Genomic DNA, 23723 nt, shown 5'->3' with positions numbered 1-23723 from the left:
TCCTACATAGTTTAAAGATGGTACAAAATTTTAATGTACAATTTTAAAATACAGAAGATTTTAATCTCAGTGCAGAAGACAGGAAACTTTCACACAATGCAGAAGAGTTGGCAGCTCTTTAATAGTTTTTTTTCCTTAAATTCAATAACAATGTTAAATTTTCAGCCATTACAAAAATAAAATGAAAAATGTTCTTTACTCTTTTGAGTGTTTATAGTGAAGCTGGTCATCTTCTTATAAAAGGTATAAGAGCATTCCATAAAGAAGAAGGTTGCTGATGCAAAAGCCACAGCAATTCTGTGTTGCAGACCCTTCGATATTTCGAACCACCACCTGCTTCTCTCCTATAATTATTTGAGCATACATACATCATTTTGCATTTAACACTGACAAATATCAACATGATACCTACACGGTATGTGCTACATTTAAGATTTTCAAATTAATGACTTTCCATGACTAATTCGAAGAATTTGTTATGACTTAACGAAGTTACTATTTTCTCCGACAAAAACACAACAATAAATATAAAAAAGCATTATAATAACATAATTGAAATGATACGTATAATCAAAACTGTTATACTCTGCATCTTCATATTTATAGATTTTAAATTTAAAAAACAGAGTAAAGAAAGAGTTTAAGCAATAAAATAGCTGGAAAAAAATACAAAAGTAAATAATTTATCTTCTTCTTTTCTGTAGAATTACATTCCAAATACTTTTTTGGTTCCTCGGAAAGGAAAGAAATGCTTCTGATTTTTCTGTTCTCATTTCGAAATAAAATTTAAAAAAATAATAACAAAAATTCTGAAATCACAGAAATTTAAAAGATAATTTGCTCTAGAAATGATGTTTTTTCTTTCATTTTTTTAAAGAACACTATAATTTTAAAAGAACATGATAAAAACATTTTATATTTTAAGACTATGCGCGGAGATTTTGTTACAAATTCAGATATACAGAACACCATGAAATTGGGGGGGGGGGTAATTCCATTTTAAAAATTAGATTTTTCAGCGACCTAAATCCATGACTTTCCATAATTTTTTTAAAAAAATAGTTAAAACCATGAAATTTCATGACACATTTTGTTCAATACCAAATTCATGACTTTCCAAGATTTCTCATGACTTTCCAGGTGAGCAGATACCCTGCACATCACAAAAATTTAGAATAGAATAGCAACTGATGTGACATGAATTGTGGTATCATTGAGCACTGGTACATGGTGTTTTGTACTCTGCATCCCCATGCAATTTATTGTGTGCAATTAGCACTTGCTGTAAAGCTATCACTTATCAAAAACCTGTGGAATTTGCACTGGATTTCATGGCAAGATTCTGCTGCAAAAAAACTCTCCAAAAAAAAAAAATTAATGTCAGGGTAAATTTCAAAGAAAAAAAAATTAAAATATCAAAATGCACATTCAAGTGAATTAACCAGGGTTATGGAAACAGGAAATTTTGAAGTCAGAATTGGAAAAACTTTCTCTAAAAGTTTTTTTTTTTTAATGTTTTATCTGAGTGATGAAAGGTATTTACACAAATATTTATAATAATGTGAAAAAAATATTATTGAAATGAATATTATGACAAACATTAAAACATTTTACCTAATTTATCACATTTAACCCCTTAATGATCGTTTTTTTTTATCCCAGAAAATTATATAAAAATATGTGTATGAACAATATATATACAGTCATTTTTAATTTGTTTTTAGCTTGAAATTTTAAAAAATTTAATTTTTAGGAAAAGCTAACTATGACTTAATGTCGGTTTTCCAGTAAGCAAGGAAAATTTAAAAAATATGTGTTTTAAACATTAAAAAAGAATTTTATTAAACTTTAGCATAATATAAATAAAGATTAGTAATTTTTTCTTGTGTGATAAATTTCAAAACATGAGATACAGAGGCCAACGTCACAACCGGGTTTCCTTCCTACATCTCTTATTGTTTTCATCTCTTCCACAATTACCTTAAAAATATCCTTGTACTGCCACCTGGTGAGTAAAATGAGAAATAAAATGTTTTCCAGGCAAAAGAATAATTTTGGTTTTATTCTTATAGGTGCGTTACTACTGAGCACTCCAGCCTGTCAATATCACAGGAGCGAGAAATAGATGGCGAAACTTCACCCCATCATTTTCACGGGAAAGAGAAGGAAGGGGTTAAATGTTAAGCCTATGTTTAATTAAACAATTGAAAAAGAACACAAGAGAATTACTGAAACTATAGAAAATTCAAATTTAAAAATGCCCAGTCAGAAAAAGTGGTCTGTACAGTAAAATAAAAACATCGTTGAATAAATGTGTTTAAACCAAATGGATATATTTTAAAATTCAAATTTATATTTGTATTTAATATGAATTTATCAAATTTATAAATGAAATTATATTGTTGAAAATTCAAATTTACAAATGCCATATTAAACTCAGCATTTTAAAATGCATCCAAAAGGGATGTACTTTAAAACGCTGGGTTTAATTTTTGATAATCCAAGAATGTCAGGCCCAGCTTTTGTATACAGTTTTGGTAGCAGGCTAGATAGAAAACTGGTACATAACTATTTTGATTTTATTTTACTATTATTTTTTATAAATATTGTTGTGTGGCCACTATTAAAATCATTGGATTATAAAACCAATCACAATTTAAAATTAAACTTGGAGAACAGAAACATTTTAATACCAAAGCACAATAAAATCCTCCTTTTATAAAATTAAACTTTTTGTACTGTATACATTTAAAATAATGAAAAACATTAATGTTCGTTTTTTTTTCTTTCTGAAAATTAAAATTTTCTATTTTCTTAAGTTTTGAAAATATGTGGATAATAAATTTATTTCAACACCCTACTGCCAAAGTTACAGGTGTAGATTATACTTCTTAGTTAATAAGATAGGAAACAAGGCGTGTAAAAAACGAAAACTGTCTTGGAATAGGACAACCAAAATCTCTTCAAAACATAGTTTAAACCTGAATAATAAGTTGAGTAAACTCATCAAAGTTAATGATAAAAAACCTGACGTTAGTTTGCCTGTTGTTAATCAAAATTCTGTGGTTAATCTCTCAAATACCACTCTTACTGATGCTCAAATTAATGCTTTAAAACTTAACAATAATTTTGCTATTTCAACTCGACCTTCACTACCTAAACTCATTGCTCCTATCGAAAGATCTTTTAAATTCAGTAAAATTAATGATGCTCAAAAAGATTCTATCAGACACCTTATTGCCAATACCGTAGACTTCAACTCAAAAATATCTAATTCAAACCTTAGCCTTTCCTCTAAAGTAATTCTTAAAGATATAAAGTCCAATCCCAACTTAATCGTTACCAAAGCTGACAAAGGTGGTCAAATTGTTCTTCTAAACAAAACAGACTATTTGGAGAAATCTAAACAACTTATTCTTGAAGGTCCTTATAAAGAAATTCCCAAAGATCCGAGCACTAAAGAATTAAATGTTATAAAATCAACTATTAAATCCTCTATGTTAATTCCCAATAGACTTAAGGTTGTTTTAACTCCCTCTGTTTCTCATTGTGCTAGATTTTATACTTTACCTAAGGTACATAAAGTTGGCACTCCTTTTAGACCAATTGTCTCCAACATTGGTACCTCGTCTTACAAACTCGCAAAATTTTTAGTTTCTGTCTTCTCCCCTCTCCTTGGTAATAATTCCTTTACTACCAAAAATTCCCTTGAGTTTGTTAAGGAAGTTAAAAATCTAAAACCTAATGGTTATTTGATGGCCTCATTTGATGTAAAATCACTGTTCACTAATGTTCCTGTTGAGGGGGCTTCGGAATGCCTAAAACTTAGACTTTCGGAATATCATTTTTCCCAATATGAGGTCAATGAATATGTTAACCTTACCCGTGTTTGTTTACAACAAAATACTTTCGCGTTTGACAACAAAATTTACCGTATGACCAATGGTCTTGCCATGGGAAATCCTTTGAGCCCTATACTTAATGACATCTATATGCATTATTTTGAGAGTAAACTATTCAAAATCTTAACTTTCCCCTTTTATAAAAGATACGTTGATGACAGTTTTGCTTTGTTAGAGGAAAATAATTGTAATTTAGATAAAATCCTTAATGTTATGAACAGCATTGATTCTTGCATTCAGTTCACCTTTGAATTAGAGTCTGATCAAAAACTTCCTTTCTTAGATGTGCTTGTGACTCGGAATGATAATTCATTCCATACTACTGTCTTTCGTAAACCTTTTGCTGTTTCTCTTCCCCCTCATTACAGATCCGCCCACCCTCTCAACCAAAAACTTGCCTCTTTTCGGTCTTTTGTCCACCGTGCTGTTAATATTTGTTCCAATATTGATCTTCTTGATGCAGAATTAAACTACATCAAAGCCATTGCTCATGACAGAGGTTATTCCCCTAGCATTATTGATAATATTTATAAAAACGTAACTAAACAATTGCCTACCGATAAACCTTCCAAAGAATTTTCTAACAATTTGGTAATTTTACCCTATTTTCCTAAAATAAGTCGGCAAGTTGCTAACATCCTAATGAAGTTTGATTTCAATATTATTTTCAGTCCCATTAATAAGATAAAATTTTCTAATCTCAAACAGCCCATTGACAGTCAAAATAACTGGGGTATATACCAAATTAATTGCCAATGTGGCCTTTCATATATTGGCCAAACTAAGCATGCCTTAAAGTGCCGTGTCAAGGAACATGAAGCTTATGTCAAAAAACAAGAATTTAAACACTCATCTATTGCCCAACATTGTTGGGACTCAAATCATAATTTTAATTTTTCCTCTTCTAAAGTCATTCAAAATTGTTCCTCAATATATGATTTAGATTTTTATGAGTCTGATCATATTTTCAAAAATTCCAAACTGTTGGTCAATGACCTATCAAGTGTTCCTTATATTTCTCCTGTTTGGAAATCTATGATAAAACCTAACTAACCCCCCCCCTTTTTTGTTCCTTGCTTCCTATTCGTCGTCTTCCATTCACCCTTCCCTCCTATTGGCCGTTGGTCTAAACCCTCTTGTGATGTCATCTTTCTATATATATTTACTCTGTTCTCTTATTGTTTTCTGTTGCACTGATGAAGGTTGCCCTTTGAGCATCCGAAACAGCTGTCTGCTTTTAATAATATTTTTGTGCTCTTTAACGTTGTCTACCATGGGTGCAAGTTGGAAAAAAGGCCAAGACTGAAAATTTTTTGACTGAAATAGCTAACATACACAATACCCCCTTGACATATGCAAACTATCTAAGAAAGCTTTACTATAATACATCAAGTTTAAGTACTGTACAAAAAATATTTATTCATCTGTGTTTTGATAAAATAACAACAGGACATAAGAAAGTAGACCAATAACGTAGACCTAAAAAATATTTTTAAGGACAGAAGAAAAAAAATTTCTGATTTCCGTCTTCGAGTCGGTCTCTTTTCCGTCTTACTTCCGTCCGCGGACATTTTTGAAAGACGGAAATCCGTCCTGGGGACGGAAGACTTGCACCCATGTTGTCTACCTTAGTTAAATTTTGCTACTCGGAAAAGCTATTTACTTTAAAACCCTTCTGTAAGTTAACAAATGTAGCTCCTGTTTATTTAAAATGTCAAATTAAAATAATGTCAGTAAAAACAAAATGTAATAATTAATTTAACTGTTAATCAATTTGTAAAGTTTACTTTAGAATTTATTTTCCTTAATGCAGATATTCCGGTTTTTTAAATTGGCCAAATCAGAGAATCAAATGCTCTCAGAACAAATATGACATTAATAGCCTGGATAAGAAAAGTACAAAACCAAAGAAGCATTAAATCTAAAGTATATGCAAAACAATTTTTAAATAATTGAAAAAATACATAAATTTGAGCAAAAAATTAAAAAGTGCAAGGAGAAAACATATTTCCACAGAATATTAATAGCCTTTAAATAAAGAGACTCTTTATTATATAGTGTAAATAAAAAATCTTGATTTTAAATTGGATAAATCCAAATCCTAATGTGAGATTTTTAAATCATGGGAATATGAATTGTGATGTGTAATTTAAACTCCCATGAATATAGATCATGGTTTTCAATTTAAAATATTGTGAAGAATACAAATTACAATATGTGATTTTAAATCGCCTGAAAGTAATTTTAAATTGTTTTTGCATATACACTAAAAAGTACAAAAAACAGATCTTTTTTCAAGAATTCAGAAAAGAGAAAATCTTTAATTAAATTGAAAAAAATAAATAAAAAGGAATTCTGCCAAAACACAGAAAAACCACATTTCCGAATATACGAGGGGACATCCCAATTTTCTTTCAATGTTTACTGCGGATTCTGTTTTTAGGCATGGACTACAGTTAGGGTATTAAGGGTAAGATTTCTCACCTTTGACCACATATACAATGGAACTGACTGCACCCGCATTCGAAGGAGAGCAAGTGTAGTTTCCTGAATTTGTCGGTTGTGCGTCCCCGATCTTTAGCCTACTGACTGCAGTATTTCAATCACCCTTCAGAACTGTGACTGTACCAGAATACATAAGCTGGGGTTCCTGGGTTGTCCACAATGACACATGTTAAGTTAATGGAACTTCCTACTTCCGCATACATATCTGGACCTTCCATTATTTTAGCTTCAGGTACTGTGAAACATTGAAAAAGAATCAGTAAAAAAAAAGTCAATAATCGATTCTGTAATAATAAGGGAGTGATTATACATATATATATATATATAGTCCCTGTGGCAGATTTTTTTCGAGCTTTCTGGGACATACCTCTCTAATACTAATATCTTTCTGCAAGATAATTTTAATGATAACAAGCATATATGTTACTAATTTAAAATAACAAAAGAGATGTGTTTAAAAAAACTAAATGATTTTTTTTTAATTGAACATGTACTAATTTTTAATTCTATTATTATGGCCGATATTCTCAATTTTTTTAGGGGGTACGCACAAATTATTTCCTTCTTTGCATTTTGTAATTAGTAACTATTCATCACAATATTAAACATAATTAAAAATCATGAAATCTGTAGTAGTAATTGCCGAAAGAAAGATCGACGACAAAATCATGCGAATTTGACTCCTTAAGTGTGTGTTTCAAGATCAGGTCGTTGTGGTAAGTAATAAATGATATCATATAAAAAATATCGGATTTAAAAACTAAGGAGAAATCAATCGCAATAACTGCTAAAAATTCGATAGAATCATGGACTTAAAAAGTACAGGGTGCGTTGCAAATTTCTGTAGAAAAGAAAAGTAATTGCTTTTTATTTTTCAAAGGAAAAATCCTTCTGCATGAACTCTATAACGTTCTGCATCAATGTAGCCGCGTTTCTGCCCGGGGTACAGTAGAGTCCCAATTATTCGAGTAAATGTGAACTAACTCAGTTAAAGCGAGTATAAAAAAGGTAAGAAAAAGAGTAGGGTAAAAATTTTTGACAAAATTTATATGAGTACACTACATACATTTCAGATTATAATGAAACTTAAGAGCATACTTTACGAAAATTAAAGAGTTTTTACTCAAAAAAGTCCTTTTTTGTTTTACATTACTTTTCTGCAGCAATGTTTCATCATTTTTTTTAGAGATAACAGGAAGGCTAGTGCTGACTCTTTTTGTCATTCTACATATCCAATAGCATGTTCGATAGCTTTTAAAAATAAATCCGTATCTGTCCATCTGCATGAGAGATTTTTACATGTTGATTTTCATCGTAACTGTCTTCATCATCTTCGCGAGATTCATTTTCACTATTGACAATATTAACGATCATTTCACCAGATCAAATTGTTGAATATTGTTTTCTTGAGTGTCCGGAAGATAAAATTCAGATTTTTTTTTTGGCTGTAGTTTTAAAAATAAAATAGAACAACAACAAAAAATCCTTGAAATATGTGATAGCTCGGTTAAAGCGGAAACTTGGATAATCAGGACTCTACTGTATACATACAGCACAAAAAGGATAAAAAAAATTTAAAAAATTAATAAATTTTAGTAATACATGTATATGTGTATTACTAAATTTATGTGTATAATGTAGGGATAAAATACAAGAAAAAAATATTTTTAGGGAAAATAAGAAAAATTAATAAATAAAAGTTTTTAAAAATATTAAATTAAAACTACTGAGAACATACATTAACATTCAATTTCTTTTAATTAATACTGTTACGTGATTTACAGCAAATATATCAGTAAAGTGACTTTTTAAATTATTTAGAAAATAAAATAAATTTTTACAATTGAAATCACTATATTCATATTAAAATGTAATCTAGCCAGAGCCGTGTGAAACATATCAATAACTGTAAAGTAGGAATATATATTAACTCCTTAACATACGAAAATTTCTAATGCTCCAGCAACTGTTTAGATAATTATTTTTCATTTTATTGCATAAATACATTATACATACAACATTATTTTTTAAATTTTGGATTTTGGTGCTGAGTTAATTAACTCTTTTTTCAAAAAAAAAAAATTTATCACTTTTTAAATGATTACTTTTGTTTGCTATATCTTTTACGTTCACTATATCCTTTTTTTTTGTGTTTAATTTCCGATTTCTGAAAATGCTTCATGTTTCACAAATCAAGCAAAAAGTCCTCTAACAAGATCAAATTGTGCATAATGCAGCTTGTGAATGATGGTTGCTTCAGTTGGGAAAAGTTTTATATATTCTTGTAGTAATAGCAAAACTGACACAAATCAGGGTTACCACTCAAATCTGGAAAAAAAATTCCCTGTACATATTATACACAATATATTAAGAGGAAACAACAATTACTGTGCTCTTGTGTGAGCTATATTGTTTAGTATAGCTGAAATATCATAGTTAAATATCACGCATTGAGTGGTCACCATTTTTTAAAAGATAATAAGAAACAAAAGATAATAAGAAACAAGAGATAATAGGAAACAAAAATTATGAACAAAATTCCCTGTATTTTCCCAGTAAGCAAAGAAAAAATCAAAATTCCCTGCATTTTCCCAGTTCCTTTATTTGATTTTTAAATTCCCTGCATTTTCCAGGTTTTCCCTGTTCTCCCTGTGGAGTAGCAACCCTGCAAACAAATTGGTGATTAATTTAGTTGTTAGCCCGTCTTCAGATATCTTTTGACGAATCCTACTTTTTCTTCTTTGCAAGCACAGAATGTAAGTTTTGAATATATTCTCTTCATGTTTCGCTGATATTGTAATGCCCAAATATGCTAATAATCGCTGATAGAAAATCACGTGAATAAGAATCGAGATATTTGCATATTCCAGGCTTCAGCGTCGGTTGAATTACAAAAATACGAGCTATCCGGCGGGCGGGTAAAAATTCGGGAAATCTTATCTCCTGCGCATAAAAGCGGAGAAAATAGCTATGTAGTTCGAATTTTCTGCTTATCTTTAAAAATTGGAAATAAATACAATTAGTTTTTTTCAACGGCAGAAAAAGCGGAATATTTATAAAAAAAAGCTAAACTTTTAGAGAATCGAAGTTTTCGTTTAAAAGGCTGAATTTCGATACACAAAAGCGAAATATTTATAATTAAAAAGCTAAACTTTTAGAGAATCACAGTTTTCGATAAAAAGGCTGAATTTTGAGAGACAAAAGTGAAAAAAAAACGGAAATCCTCTAACAAGCGGAAAAATCTCATCCCTGATTATATCTACTCAATTCAGTACAAACAAATTTCAGGCACCAATACATATCTCAATTTGTTGTCTTTTTTATTCTTTTTTTAATTTTTTCAATATACTATTTAATATGCAAGTATCATGTGCAAGAAAAATAAGGAAACCTGGACAATATTATAAGATATAATATGCAGGGATGATTGTGGGCCCAACTCAAAAATTTTAAAAATTTCTGAGTAAAATCATTCAAAAAATTTATATCTTTACAAATTTAAATAATTGAAATTTTCAAAACATGATATTCTAAATGAATTATATGCAGCATATATTAAATGAATAATAATGTGTAAGTTTACTTTTATTTCTAATCACATTTATCATTCTAATAGAAAAAAAATATTTACAAATGAAAAAGATGCCAAGTATAAATTCTAGCTATAATATTTTTAAATAAAATATACAAGAATTTTTATAAATATATGTGATCGATGATTTCTTGAAACATCTGGACTCTGGATTTTCGGAAACTTTCGGATCGCAGTTAGCGAAAGATCCGGAAATGCGGAACACAATCACCCCTAAATATGAAACTTTTTACACAGGTTACGTAGCCAAATCTTTCAACAAAAAATAAGCACTTTTTAAGCATTTAAAAATATTTTTAAGCACTATATACATTAACAAAATGCAAAATAATTTTTAAAGACTTTAAATGACTAGTCTATAAAATAACTAGCAATAAAATAACTAGTCTCTGACAATGAACTCTTTTCTTGATTACATTAGTCATTATAAAATGATCAAAAGATTTTTTGACTCGATATCAGAGGATGGAAATGAGGACTGAAGTTGAGAATAATTTGCAAAATGCAGCAGAGTTGCACATAAGAGTGAAATAATCTCATCGAAACTCAGCTGAGTAGACGCACAAGAGGACTCGCAAGTATTTAATCAAACATGTAAAATTATTGGCGCTTTCATACGTTATGAACCGAGAGTACACTGAAATAGATTGTGGTTCAATAATTTGGGAAAACTTTGAATAGAATAATGAGAAAATCACGCTTTTGCATAATACATGGCGAAAATCGACATGGTAAAGAAAAAATTTCATTTTCAAAAAGGGAAAGTTAAGCACTTTTTAAAAATATCCAATAAAAAAAGCAGTTTTACGGTCTTTTCAAAAACGAAAATTGAAAATCAGCACCATGAAGCACTTTTTAAAAACGCTACACACCCTGTTGCACCTTAAATCAAATCTGAAAGAAAATGATAAAATTAACAAATGGAACAAGCAAAATATATCAAATTTTAGAAGGAAAAATTTTTGAAAGTTGACCAGCAGGTGAAAAGAAAACTTCTAATAATGTTTCAGCACTTGATACTAATCTTTTGATTACATTTTCTGATTTTTTTAAATCAAATTTCTTTCATTCACTATACTTTAATTTTAGAAGCATTAAAAATGTGACTTTTCCTACTTTTTCAAAATGAAATTTTTTTAAAAAGGCATTAAATTAAAATTTAATAAAAAAAACTGGTTCACTGAGTAAAAAATAAATCAGATTCTAAGTGAGTTGCCTTCCTTTATTATGAGGGTTAAAAATTTAATTATGCATAGTCATTTAGAAAAACTATTTTGATTTAAAACTATTAAGTAATAGTAATTTATTTCTGAAATAGTAATTTCCTAATGTACTTGCAAGTAGGTAAAAAATATAACTGAATGCTTGCTTAATGTAAAATAGTATGGGAGAATGACTCACCTTGGGACATTTTTATTTTTGGCCTTAAATTTTAAATTATCTTTTACAGGGTTCCTACACTATTTTGAGAAAGCAATATCCTGAATTTTGCAGGTTTTTCCTGACCTTTTACTATAAAATTCCTGACCTGCCGTTTCCCACTCTAACAAAGCTTTTAACATTGCAGTTTCAATTAGTAATAATATGCTACTTAGTCATAAGTATCATATATTGAATAAGATAAACACTTATATATTAAAGTGGAATTGGGTAATAGCACTTTATCCCAAAATATATTTTCAGAAAACTTGTGAAACATATTTTTAATTATCATGATTAGATTAAACTTTTAGTGTGTTTTTGTAGTTAGATACGAAAACTATTTAAATTAAAAAGATCAAGAAAATCTGTTGGATTATGGAAATATTATTTTATTTAATGTTAAGTAGAACCAAATCCATGAGCGTCGTCAGGATATAAAGGGGGTTAATCAAATCTGCGAGATATGTATCAGTATCCTCAAATAATATTCACTTTTAAAACATACAAGAACATTTGTTACATTAAATTATTAATTTTTAAAAATCACCAATTCACTTCAAACTGACTTTTATTTTAAAAGATAATATTGAAATATAAAGGGGAAAAAGGCAAGAAAAGTTAATTATATACAAATAAAAATTCAGATAGAAAAATTATGCAACTTGTGAAAAAAATAAATCAAAAATATCTTTTTTTTTCAGTATTTTTAAATTTATTTCTGTAATACAGTAAGCTTCCGGAGAAACTCAGGGGCTCCTATGTTATATAATATTTCTCAACATATTTTGTAGTTCTGAATCAAGAACATCCAGTTCCGTTGCAGCAGTTTTCCTCAATTTAGATTTTCTTAATTTCAAACCATCTTTTCTTTTATTCGTTTTCTAGAAATTTCAGCTTTTTTATTCTCTTCGTTTTTCTTTTTTTTTTTGGCTTCCAATGCATGTCTCCATCTTGTTCTAGATCCTTTTACAGTATCTAGCATTTTTTCATTAATGTCTACGTATTTTATTCCATTTATAAATGAAACATAATCATACACACGCCTTTGTGAAATAATAGAGTCTTCATTGAGGTATTCAAACAATAAGCGTTTATTGATTGAAAACCCCCCTTCAACTGTTGCGTTACCATGAGAGAGGATAAGAACAATTTTTATAACTTCCCACAAATTTTCATTTTTGTTCTCTGTGAAAATATTTCGAAAAAATTATCTAATCTCTTTTGCTGTGGATTAAACTCTAAGAAACTCTTTTGCTCTTCTTTTTTTTTCTGGCAGCATCACAAAACAGTAAAAATTCCTTTTTCGATTTTTCTGCTGTTGTTTCAGCTACTATTGTCTGTAAACCAGTTATTCACACAAAGAGCAATAAACCTAACAACCCTACCAAAAATTCCTTATCATTGAATAAACAGGAGGAAAATTGCTAACAGGACAGGTTCTACCAGGGAAAGAGGAATGTTATTATGAGGAAATTACATATTTTGAATTACTGAGTTTTTCCTTGAAACTTTATTTTTTTCTGTCAGTCTTTGAATGAACTATAGTTTTTTTTATTTTCCTAACTTTATGAATATGTAAGAAAAATCCTGACTTTTTCCTAGCTTTATGAATATGTAAGAAAAATCCTGACTTTTTAGCTTAATTTTAGAATATCCTGACTTTTGCATGTTTTCTTGACCGTGAAAGAACCCTGATTTAGTTCTTTTAGATTCAAATAAATTTCAGCATCACCTAACCATGCAACATATTTTGATTCTATTGGTTAAGCAGGTAAGAATTTATTAAGATTTTTATTTTTGAAGCATGTTTCATTACTTTCATATAAATGTTTAATTAGTTGTAGAAATAATTTTTAATGAAGTTATTTTTAATAAAAGATAATATAATGAAGTATAAAGCTTTCCCTTTAGAAGTTATCAAATTTAATTGTTCTAATACTAAGCCTAAAAGTATGATAGTTTAAAACTTCATATTAAGTATATAGTGCACCTCGGGACAGATGAAGGTGACCACACTACATATACAAAATTAATTCTTATTAAAAAAACGATTTTCAACAATAAGATATTGTGCATGCAAAATATTTTTTAATTTATATAATCTGCGTTTATTAATAGTTATTATTTCTTATTTTAGGAACTCATTAAACATTGACTAATGACAAGAATTAGAAGCAAAAAGTATAAAATAATGCAGCAGTTCGTACTAACAATGTTGAAAAAGCTGATGCAAGTTTTATCAGGGTAAATGACTTATAGGAAAGCTGCTGAATTATATAGAATCAGTAAGACCGTTCTGAACTGGCATATTATTTCCTTTAAAAAAAGAGAGTGCAGCCAAATTCTAACTTTAAATATATTTCAAGTATACAGAGTCACAAAATATTCACAGAAGAGGAAGAAATAAATTTGGTAGGCTATATGTTACAAGCATCCAATTACCATTAAGGATTGACAATATGCGATGCCTGTACACTGGCAATTTATACAGACACACTTGAAAATAAGGCTCTTGAAGATGTTATTAAGAATAAAAAGGACTCACAGAGAAAACTATGTATGAATAAAAAAAGTGATTAAACAGCTTCAGTTCAGCAGTAGTAGAGAAGATGAGAGTTTAATTCCCTCAGAATAAGTGGGAAATGCATTTGGAAGAAAACCAGTTACTAGTGATTTATGCAATAACAGTGATGATGCTTAGATGAAATGAACAGTGACAACAAAATATTTAACGATAAGAAAAAAGTTCATTTTCAAAAACAAGATTGCATGGAGATTTTGCTCTTATCAAATTTGCTGGTAAAAGATCTGTTGTTGCTTTTGTAGGTTGCGTTGAAAGAGTAGATGAAGATTAGTACGAGCTATCATTTTTGAGAGATTTCAACATTTATTTATCCCAAAAAAGAAGACAAATCATACATAGATTCAAATGACATTTTGTTAAAATTTAAAGAAGCAGAGCAAAGCACTGAACATTCTTTAGGTTTGGTATTTGCTTCTGAACAATTGGATTGCATACAGGAATTTAAAACTGACAAAATAAAACTTTGCTAACAATATAAGAAAATGTAAATTTACTTAGTTATCCAATTTTTAGAAAATTTCTACTTAACTCTTCATATCTGTTTAACTGTCCCACTAGGAAGTATACTTTGGGACAAATAACAAGGTAACTAAGAAAATGTTTTTTATTTTTTTCTTCTATGACAAATACAAAATGAAAACCTAGTTAAAAATGTTTTCAAATGTTACAAGAATACTAGGTAAGATTTTGACAATAATTGATAAAAAAAAAAAAAATGAAAATAAAAAAATTTCCCAAGTTGAGCCATTTTCCCAAAATAAAAAACCACCCTAAAAAGTAGACTAATGAAATATTGCTTTAAAGCTACAAATTAAATAAATCTGTTATGTAAATCTGTAATTTTTGGTAATTAATGTACTAAGCAGGGGTAATTGTGACACAAAGTGAAAAGCCCTAAAATTTTTGAGTTCAAAAAATCTATAAAAATTTATATACCATACAAGTTTCGTATTTGACATAATTTTTTTCAGGGTGAGTAGCCAAATCTTTCAACAAAAAATAAGCACCTTTTAAGGACTTTTTAAGCACTAAAAATATTGTAAGCACCATATGTATTAACAAAATGCAAAATAATTTTCATAGACTTTGCATGATCATGACAAAATAACTAGTTTCTGACAAAGAACTCTTTTTTTGATTATAATAACCATCATAGATCGGGAGATTTTAAGGTTCGATTTCCCAGGGTGGAAAATGAAACCTGTAATCGAGAATACCTCACAAAATGCAAAAGAGTTGCATATGAGAGTGCAAGAATCTCACCAAAGCATTCGGTTGGGGAGTCCTCCCCGTGCCCGACACAGTTTAGATCGGGAAAGATCTTGAGTCTATAGAGGTGAGCAGGCAAGCCCATTTATGAAGTAATAATTCTGATTTTAGTCGACACTATTGAAATTTGGAACAGGTGGGTGTCATTAAATAAGGGTACCAGGAACATACACTTTAGACCCTAGAGGAATTTAAATTTGCCAAATGAAATTCTGAATTTCTCCGAATCACAAAAAGATGCAGACACACACGCTTACTTTTAACTGAATATCAAATTCATTTAGCCAAATTAGATTTGATTTGGACAAAAACTAACTAGAAATAGAATATTTAGTAGTTATCTAGAAAAAAAATTGTAGAAATTAAACTCCAAAGGATTACATAATTAAGTTGAAGGTTTAAAAAATAAACATATATATAAACTCACCAATTTTATTTCTAATCTGATCTTTAATGAAATAAATAAGAATATTTCTTTTGGTTTGTGTTTTCAAATTATTATATTTTAAAAACTTTTAAACCATGATTTATTCTTTAAACAAGCTACCTTTAGTACTAAATTGTTGAAGTCAATAAGTAAAACAAATATAAATGAAATAAAACTACTCATTGAAAAATTTATTATTTGAAGCAGTCTTTATCTTTTTCTTTCTCAGGTCATCCTCACAAAATACAAACAAATGTAAAAATTCAAAGTTTATTCATTTATTTAATACACTAAAACCTCGTAACAATATTTTGGGGACCAAATTAATATATTGTTGTAGAGATATATATTGATATGTCAAGGGCCTACATACTTTGGGAAAAACAAGTTACTTCTTTCCAATAGTGATTTTTAAGAACTGAGTATAAATCTATAACAATAACTGATCCCCCGTGGCAGAATCGCAGCGACATTGTTGCAGAATGTTACAGAGTTCCTGTAGAAAGATTTTTCTTTTGAAGAACAAAAAAATTTACTTTTATTTTCTGCAGAAACTTACACATAATATTTGAATCATGCATTTAGATAAGAAATTTTGTGCGCATTCAATTTAGGCTGATAGTATCATAAATCGATGCAATGTTTTGATTAAATTTTTGACAGTTATTGATATAGACTTTCACATGGTTTTTAAATATCCCGATATATTTCAAACAATAAAAAATAGTAGAATCATGCATTTGAGTATTTACTTTACAAGGCACTGATTCAATCTAATTTTTAGTAGTTATTGCTATTGATTTCCCCATAGTTTTTAAACCTGAAACTTTTTATACGATATTATTTAATACAACCTAATCTGGAAACGAAACATGCATTTGAGGAGTCTGATTTGTGTGATTTCGTCTTTGATCTTTTCTACGGCAATTACCACTATGGATTTCAGTATTTTTATTGCGATGATTATTTACAAAATGTGAAGAAAGAAATAATTTGTCCGTTCGCCACCAACAAAATTTGAGAATATCACCCATAATATTTGAATAAAAAATTCTTACATGTTCAGTTAAAAAAGTATATATTTTTTTTAAATTTCTTTTTTTAACACAAATATAACTTTATTGGGAACAAAAAAGAAACACATAAATACAAAGAATATATATTCGTCGCCAAGAGGAAAATCCTGTCCAGGCAACAAAGAAAGGTAATACAATAAATTTAAAATAGAAATTTAAAAAATAGAAGGGGGGGGGATATTACAATTATAAATTATTTTGCTCATCATAAGACATCATATATTGCTGAACACTGAATAGAAAAAAAATACATGAAACTATATAAAAAATAATAAAGGTAACATAAGAAATTCATTTGGATTGGCACAAGACTGGTATAAAAAAATCAAATGCTTCCTTTAAAGTGAAAAATATAGATCTAAATCGTCAATGTTCATCACAAATTGAAATAAAGCACGCTTAAAAAAATATATTTGGATGTTTTGCAACTGAAATGGTAATTTATTGTATAATTTAGGTGCTAAGTAAAAAAACTGTTTTCGTGAAATTTCTTTTGTAAAGTGGGGAATCTCATATATTTCAGTTGGTCTCCTTTCAGACACATTAGCTTTTAATTTGCATATTAATTTATTGTTGTGTAAATAAAGTAAAATACGAAAAAATACATTATGGTGAAATGGTAATAGGTTAATTTTTGTATATATATTGGTAGTAGTTATACTTGAATTATTTATATTTAGAAAATTAATAATCTTGAAGCATTTATTCTGAACTGAGATTACAGGAAGTAAATTAGTTTTATATTCACCGCCATATATTATTGCACCATAATTAAAGAATAAAATCAGGAGTAATAGAGTGCTTTCACAAAATTAAAATTAATTTTATTCTTAAGATGATAAAATTTAGCTAAAATAAAATGCAATTTTTTAACTAAATTGTTAATATGTGTTTTCCATTTCAAATTAGAATCGATATATAGTCCTAAATATTTGATATTATTTACAGATTGTAGAATATAGCATTGACAATTTTCATTAGTACTTTTACAGGAGAGAGAGTGAAATTTTAAATTTAAGTTAAATTCTGATTTTCTTAAACGGAAATAAATATATTTAGTTTTCTTTAGATTTAAATTTAAGTCATTTACTGTAAACCATTTTGAAGTTACGCGTAAATCAGATTCAATTTGAAAAATTAGTTGATTCAGTGCAAGAATACTAAATTACAGAATCATCAGCATGTTATTATCTTACCAAAAAGTTGAATTGACAAAAGTCATTGATGAATATAATAAACAATAAGGGTCCTAGAATAGATCCTTGAGGAACACCACGGTTTGAAAAAATATAATTACTAAAATTACTTTGGATTTTAACTCTATGTTCTCTGTTTGAAAGATATGAAATAAACCAATTTAAAATAATTCCTCTGAAACCAGCAAATTCTAATTTTTTGATTAAAAGATTGTGATTGACATTATTGAAAGCTTTTGATATATCAAGAAAAATAGCTACTGTTATCTTATTTACTATTATGAATAAATTTTGAAAATTCCAAAAGAGCTTTTTCTGTACTTTTGCCTTTAATAAATCCATGTTGATTTTCAGAGAAAAAATTTGCATGTTTTTACATTTTATCAGCTAGAGCTTTTTCAATGATTTTGGAGAAAACAGGTAATATTGAAATTAGTCTATAGTTTGATAAGCAATTTTTATCGATGGTTTTAAAAATGGGAGTTATGGTTGCTCTTTTTAAAGAAGTTGGAAAAATGGATGACTTGATTGAGGTATTGATGAAATTAGTTATAAAATTTATATTGTTGAGAGCAAATAGTTTAATTAATTTTACATTAATACCGTCATAGTCAAAGGAGTTTTTATTAGAAAGAGAATTTATCAAGTAAAGTACATCACAATCATTCGATTCTAGGAAAACAAATGAGGTTAAACTTGGTAAAATATATATTTGAAAACTGTTTGAATTTAGGTTTGAGGAACTGTTAGCATTTGCAAATGATTTATTGAATTGATCAGAAGATTCATAGTCATTTAAAATATCAGGTAAAGCAGGTGAGTTGCTCTGATTACCAATAAAACTATTTACAAGATCCCATTTTTGTTTATTTGAATCATAATTTAAAAATTTGTTTTTGAAATATTCTGATTTTGCTGTTTTAATTAAATTCTTAAGCTCAGAAACTATAGTGTTGTATGCTGTTTTGTAAATAATATCCCATGGATATTTTCTAGTTTTTTTTAAATAGTTTTTCCTTTCTTCGAATTAAAATCAAGATATTACTAGTCATCCAGTTATTTTTGGTTCTTTTGTTTGATTTATGCGCATATTTAAATTTATTTTTTAAATTATTGAGTTTGAAAACAAAACTTTGATATTGTTGATCAAGAGAATCTTGAGGATTGTAATTAAATTTGTAATTTGACAAATAATTATAGAGCGTATTATAGTTGATTGAAATTTCATTTTCAGTTTCCTTAATTTTATTTACCTCATCGTTATAAAGACTGCAAAAGGTTGGATAGTGATCATTTAGGTCATTTATGAATATTCCGGATTTGATTGAAAATTTATTTGTTTTTACGAAGACATGATCAATGCAAGTTCATGAGGAATTTACTCTAGTTGGTTTGTCTATATAACTTTGAAATCCAAATTGGGATAACAAATTAATATATTCATGAGTAATAAAATCATCATTTAGAATATCAATATTTATATCACCCATCAGTATTATATTAGGATATTTAAGTTTAGAGATTATTACTTTAAGTTCAGTATTAAAAAAATCAACACTAAAATCCTGAGATCTATACAAAGATAGAAATAATAAATCTAAAGATTTGCAATAAAGTAATATAGATTCTGCGGAAACAAAATGTATAGCTAACTCTGAAATATCAAGACATCTTTTAATAAAAACACAAACACCTCCAGAGCGATTATTATTTCAGCAATTAAACAATGAATTATAATCATCTATTGAGTAAAAATTAGTTTCATTTTGGTAAATCCAGATTTCCAACATAATTATAACACTTATATTTTCAATCGTGCTAGAAATATGTGAAATAAAATTATCAAAGTTGGCTCTTTAACTTCTAATATTTATATGTAAAATATTAATGCTTAACTTACAGGTTGAGGTAAAAAAATAATTTAAATCATCCAAATTTTCGATTTTTAGGCAGTCTGGCACAGATAAAAATGTTTCTTCAGTTGGATGGAATATTAAGGTCTTGAGATGATTTCGCATGTATTATTTTGGACGATTGATCTTTTCTCAGGAATATTTTACCATCGCGAACCCAACAAAACTTGAATCCATTTTCAGATTTAGCCTTACGTGAAAGATAAAATAGATGCTTCAGTATTATAGTTTTTTTTTGTAAACACAATGTTTTTCTAATTTAAATTAGTAGCAGATATGTTTGTTATTATTAAAAGTGTCTTGCAGATAGATATCAGTGCTAGAAAGTTTTGTTGCAGATAGCTTAAAAAAATTCTGCCACAGGGAACTAATTCACATTCAACTCAAATAGTGTTATAATTATGTGATGCACTAAAAACTTAAGAATGTACATAGCTTACTTATGAGTATCATCTCCAACTTGAGAAGCATTGTCTTCAGTGTAAGTTCCAAGTAATTCAATCCTTACTTTGGCAGCCAACTCACTAATAAAATAAACACACTAATTTTTATTTAAGTAATAAATAACTATATTCAACTCTTCATTAGTTATTTTGTCAATGATTGAAGAATATACTCAATACAAAAAAATGGAGAATAAATTTAAATTCAAATAAGTATAAAGCTTAGCGCACCAGACATTATTTACATCAAAGAAAATATACAGTCAAATTCCAAAATAGCAAAAATTTCAATGCAACGAATATTTTAAGAATCCCTAAATGAATCTCTACAGAAACAATAAATTAAAAATACTAATATTACGAAATTGGTAATCCGATTTAACGAAGATGAAAATAAACATCATTTCTCATTTTCTCTCATGATTAGAGCTGCAGGTCTTGCCGCGAAATTGTCCTCTTTTTTTCTAAAATCTGCTAATTTCACAATATGTTTTGATTTTTAAGAAATTGCTTTAAATTAGAAATTTTGTTTTCATTACTTAATTTATTATTTTTATTTAACAGAATTTTTTACTTTTCTAAGGCCTCAAAATTACCAGAAAGAGCAAAAAAAAGAAATTAAGTGTAACGGAAATGCTTTTGAAAATGCCACGTTACAATAAAAGCGTCTATAAAAAAGAATTTTTCTTAAAAAGAAAAAAAAACTAGATATAAACAAAAACCGTTCTTAATTTTTTTAATGAAAATTTTATGCTGAAAATCTGAATTTAAATGTTTTATATTAGCATATTCTTAGAAGAAAAAAATTTCTGTAAAATAGTTCATTAGTAATGTTCATTAAAAAAAAATGCTTGTAAAAGGAAAAGTTAATCAAAAAGAAAGTTAATTAAATTTCCTAAAACAAAACTTTAATACTGAAAATCACAGTTCTATGTTACTGGTTATTCATATTACAGCAAAGGGAAAAAGTGATAATAAATTAATAGTATGAGACATTCTGTTAAAATGTTGAGTTATAATGAAACCAGCAAAAATGAAAAAAAAAAATCCTTCTCAATTCTTAGAATTAAAAGTATCGAAAAAATTACGAAATTTGCTTATCTGAAAACATATATATATATTTTTAAAAAAAGCCAAAACTTGTGGTTCAATGTAAACTAATCTAGTTTCAATTCTTCAAATTTAGTTTTTCCATTTGACTTGTATATGATAAATTTGCTAGCCATGTGCAGAAACATGGATTTTAAAATTTAAGAAAATTGTGTAAAAAAGATATCTAATAATAAACAATACTATATAGTTTATATTATTCTCTATCATATTTATACAAATTAAAAAAAAAAAAACACTTTTCTAAAAAATATTCTGTTTAATATTTGGCTGATCCTTCGACCAACTGAATTTTTGACAAAAGGGCCAAATACTTGTTACATCCTTAATATGTCCCTAATATATTTTTGGAACCTGAGAAATTCATAAAGAGGCGAAAAACATGAACTTTGTGATTGTAGTTTTGATTTCAATTTTTTGTTGGTTAAGTGATCTTTTTCAATTAAAAAAAGAAAACGCTTACTATATAAAAAAATAGAATAATCAATAAAAAGAAATAATAAAGTACATTACCAAATAAAAATTAGATTTTATTTTGAACTATAACAGTTTTGTTTTTATTTTAGGCTTTTGTTTAAAACATATAAATTTTGTTCAATTAAAGTATTTAATTTTAATTTGTTGAATTCCATGCCAACTGAAACCAGTAGTGAATTTTTAAAGTTTGAGCAATATCCTTGTATTTGGTATCATTGTATGTAAAGGAAATCCATTGTAATTTATTCTTTGGAGTTACACATGAGTATAGTAAAATTTATCATAAATAGATAGGCTTTATGATTTCGACTTAATTTAAGAAAAAAAACTGTCTCCTTTAAAGAAGAATAGGTCATTAAAAATATTATAATTTTACATACAGCTTGATTTATATTGCAAAATAAATTGTTCCTGAGTCTAATTATGCAGTGATTACTGTAAAATAAAATTTTTCTTATTGCAAGTCAAAAATTCTCAAAAATATGTTTGTCCCCTCTGTTACAATTATTCTCTTAAGGTCTTACAATAAAGTCCATAAGTACAAGCATGCTATGTTACATTTTTGAAGAAAAAAAATACAAATTTTAAAGTTTCTCCTATAACAGAGAGGACAAAACTAAATACTGTTACGCAAAATTGATAAGTTGACCATTAAGGAACACTAGAAATGTAAACAAGTGCTAATGCATCCCGATTCAATTAGTTTAAACCAGTTCTTGCACTATTAGAGCACACTTTTTATACAAAGCTGTCCAATTTTTATTTGACATTGCACTTAGTTTATAGTTAAAAGTTTTTTAAGTGAGTAATCAGTATGGGGAAAACAGCAGCTGAAAGAATGAGAGAATATAGAACTAGAATATTCTATATTCTCTCAGATAAATAAAGATAGTTGTGAGAAGAAAGATAAAGAATATGAAGCAAAAATTTATGATAACAGGAGTATTTTGAAGAAAAAAAACTTAACAGAAAAATAGATAAATTGACCCTCCCCCCTTTTTCTCCGTTTGCTGTTAAGGGAATTATTTACGCTCTATGTGGTCAGCCGAGGGAATGACAGTTTGATGGATGAAACCCGTTTTGTAGTTCACTTTTCAACTATCTTTTTTGAATCCTCCTGCAATTCAACGTTTGTTTCCAGAATGTTTGAATCTTTTTGCAATTTATATTTAAAAGACATGAGTGTATGGTCCTCGCCTTTGATTGTTAGACAAATTTTATTCCTGTTTAAATTAAAAATAAAAAATCAATTAGTAAAAAAATATAATATGATTCATGAAATAAAAAAAAATAAAAGTTGAAAACAATATTATGTAGTTCAAGTTTCTTTCTTTTTTGTTATTAGAAGTATTGATTTAGTGTTTATCATCACTATGCATATCGTTTATAATTACTTTTATGATCCTTTAATTTTCTATAATATTTAATTTTGCAGAGTGACAATCTTTTTCTTTTATTTGATCTAAACCAGGATCATTATCTTAATTTTAAGTTATATATTCTCTGATTTGGACCAGTACATCATTTAGAATATAATTTTAACAACAATATTCAAAATGTAGTCACTTGTAATTTTGATTCATGTTAGTTTAGTTCTCTCTTTCAATTTTTATAAAATTAAAACTTTTTAACTCTTTATGTACCAAATAAATTTCATTATAGTTTATAAATAGATTTCCATGCAGAAACTGGAAATTTTACACTAACCGAGTAATTACCCTTATTAACTGCCTCTTTACGTTTTGAAAAGTTCCAGTCAACTATCATTACTTTTAAAGAATTGACATGGCTTGATAGCCTTTATAAA

General features: G+C 27.9%; 2 protein-coding genes across 5 annotated transcripts in view; one reads left to right on the top strand and one right to left on the bottom strand.

Annotated features, from left to right (window-relative positions):
- The window catches only part of LOC147816052 (uncharacterized), a 45051-nt gene that overhangs the window by 2711 nt on the left and 18617 nt on the right, over positions 1 to 23723 (bottom strand). For all 4 annotated transcript variants that reach the window (XM_087158048.1, XM_087158050.1, XM_087158051.1 and 1 more), the window contains 3 exons: positions 20327 to 20410; positions 10872 to 10893; positions 200 to 344 (listed from right to left, as the gene is read on the bottom strand). In XM_087158048.1, coding sequence (XP_087014174.1) covers positions 200 to 344; positions 10872 to 10893; positions 20327 to 20410 — 251 coding nt within the window. The remainder of the gene's footprint in view (positions 1 to 199; positions 345 to 10871; positions 10894 to 20326; positions 20411 to 23723) is intronic.
- On the top strand, positions 3936 to 5162 carry LOC147816053 (uncharacterized). Its single transcript, XM_087158047.1, has one exon. The coding sequence runs from the start codon at positions 3936 to 3938 to the stop codon at positions 4953 to 4955; it is 1020 nt and encodes a 339-aa protein (XP_087014173.1). The 3' UTR covers positions 4956 to 5162.

This window comes from Parasteatoda tepidariorum, chromosome 2 (assembly GCF_982258835.1).
Source record: "Parasteatoda tepidariorum strain Cologne lab strain chromosome 2, Ptep-v5.0, whole genome shotgun sequence".
In the NCBI taxonomy this organism is placed as follows: Eukaryota; Metazoa; Arthropoda; class Arachnida; order Araneae; family Theridiidae; genus Parasteatoda; species Parasteatoda tepidariorum.
The sequence above is the reverse complement of the archived record's forward strand: the minus strand, read 5'-3'. Positions and strand labels throughout refer to the sequence as shown.

Coding starts and splice junctions, on each gene's coding strand:
- LOC147816053 (XM_087158047.1), top strand. CDS start 3,936: ATGACCAATGGTCTTGCCATGGGAAATCCTTTGAGCCCTATACTTAAT.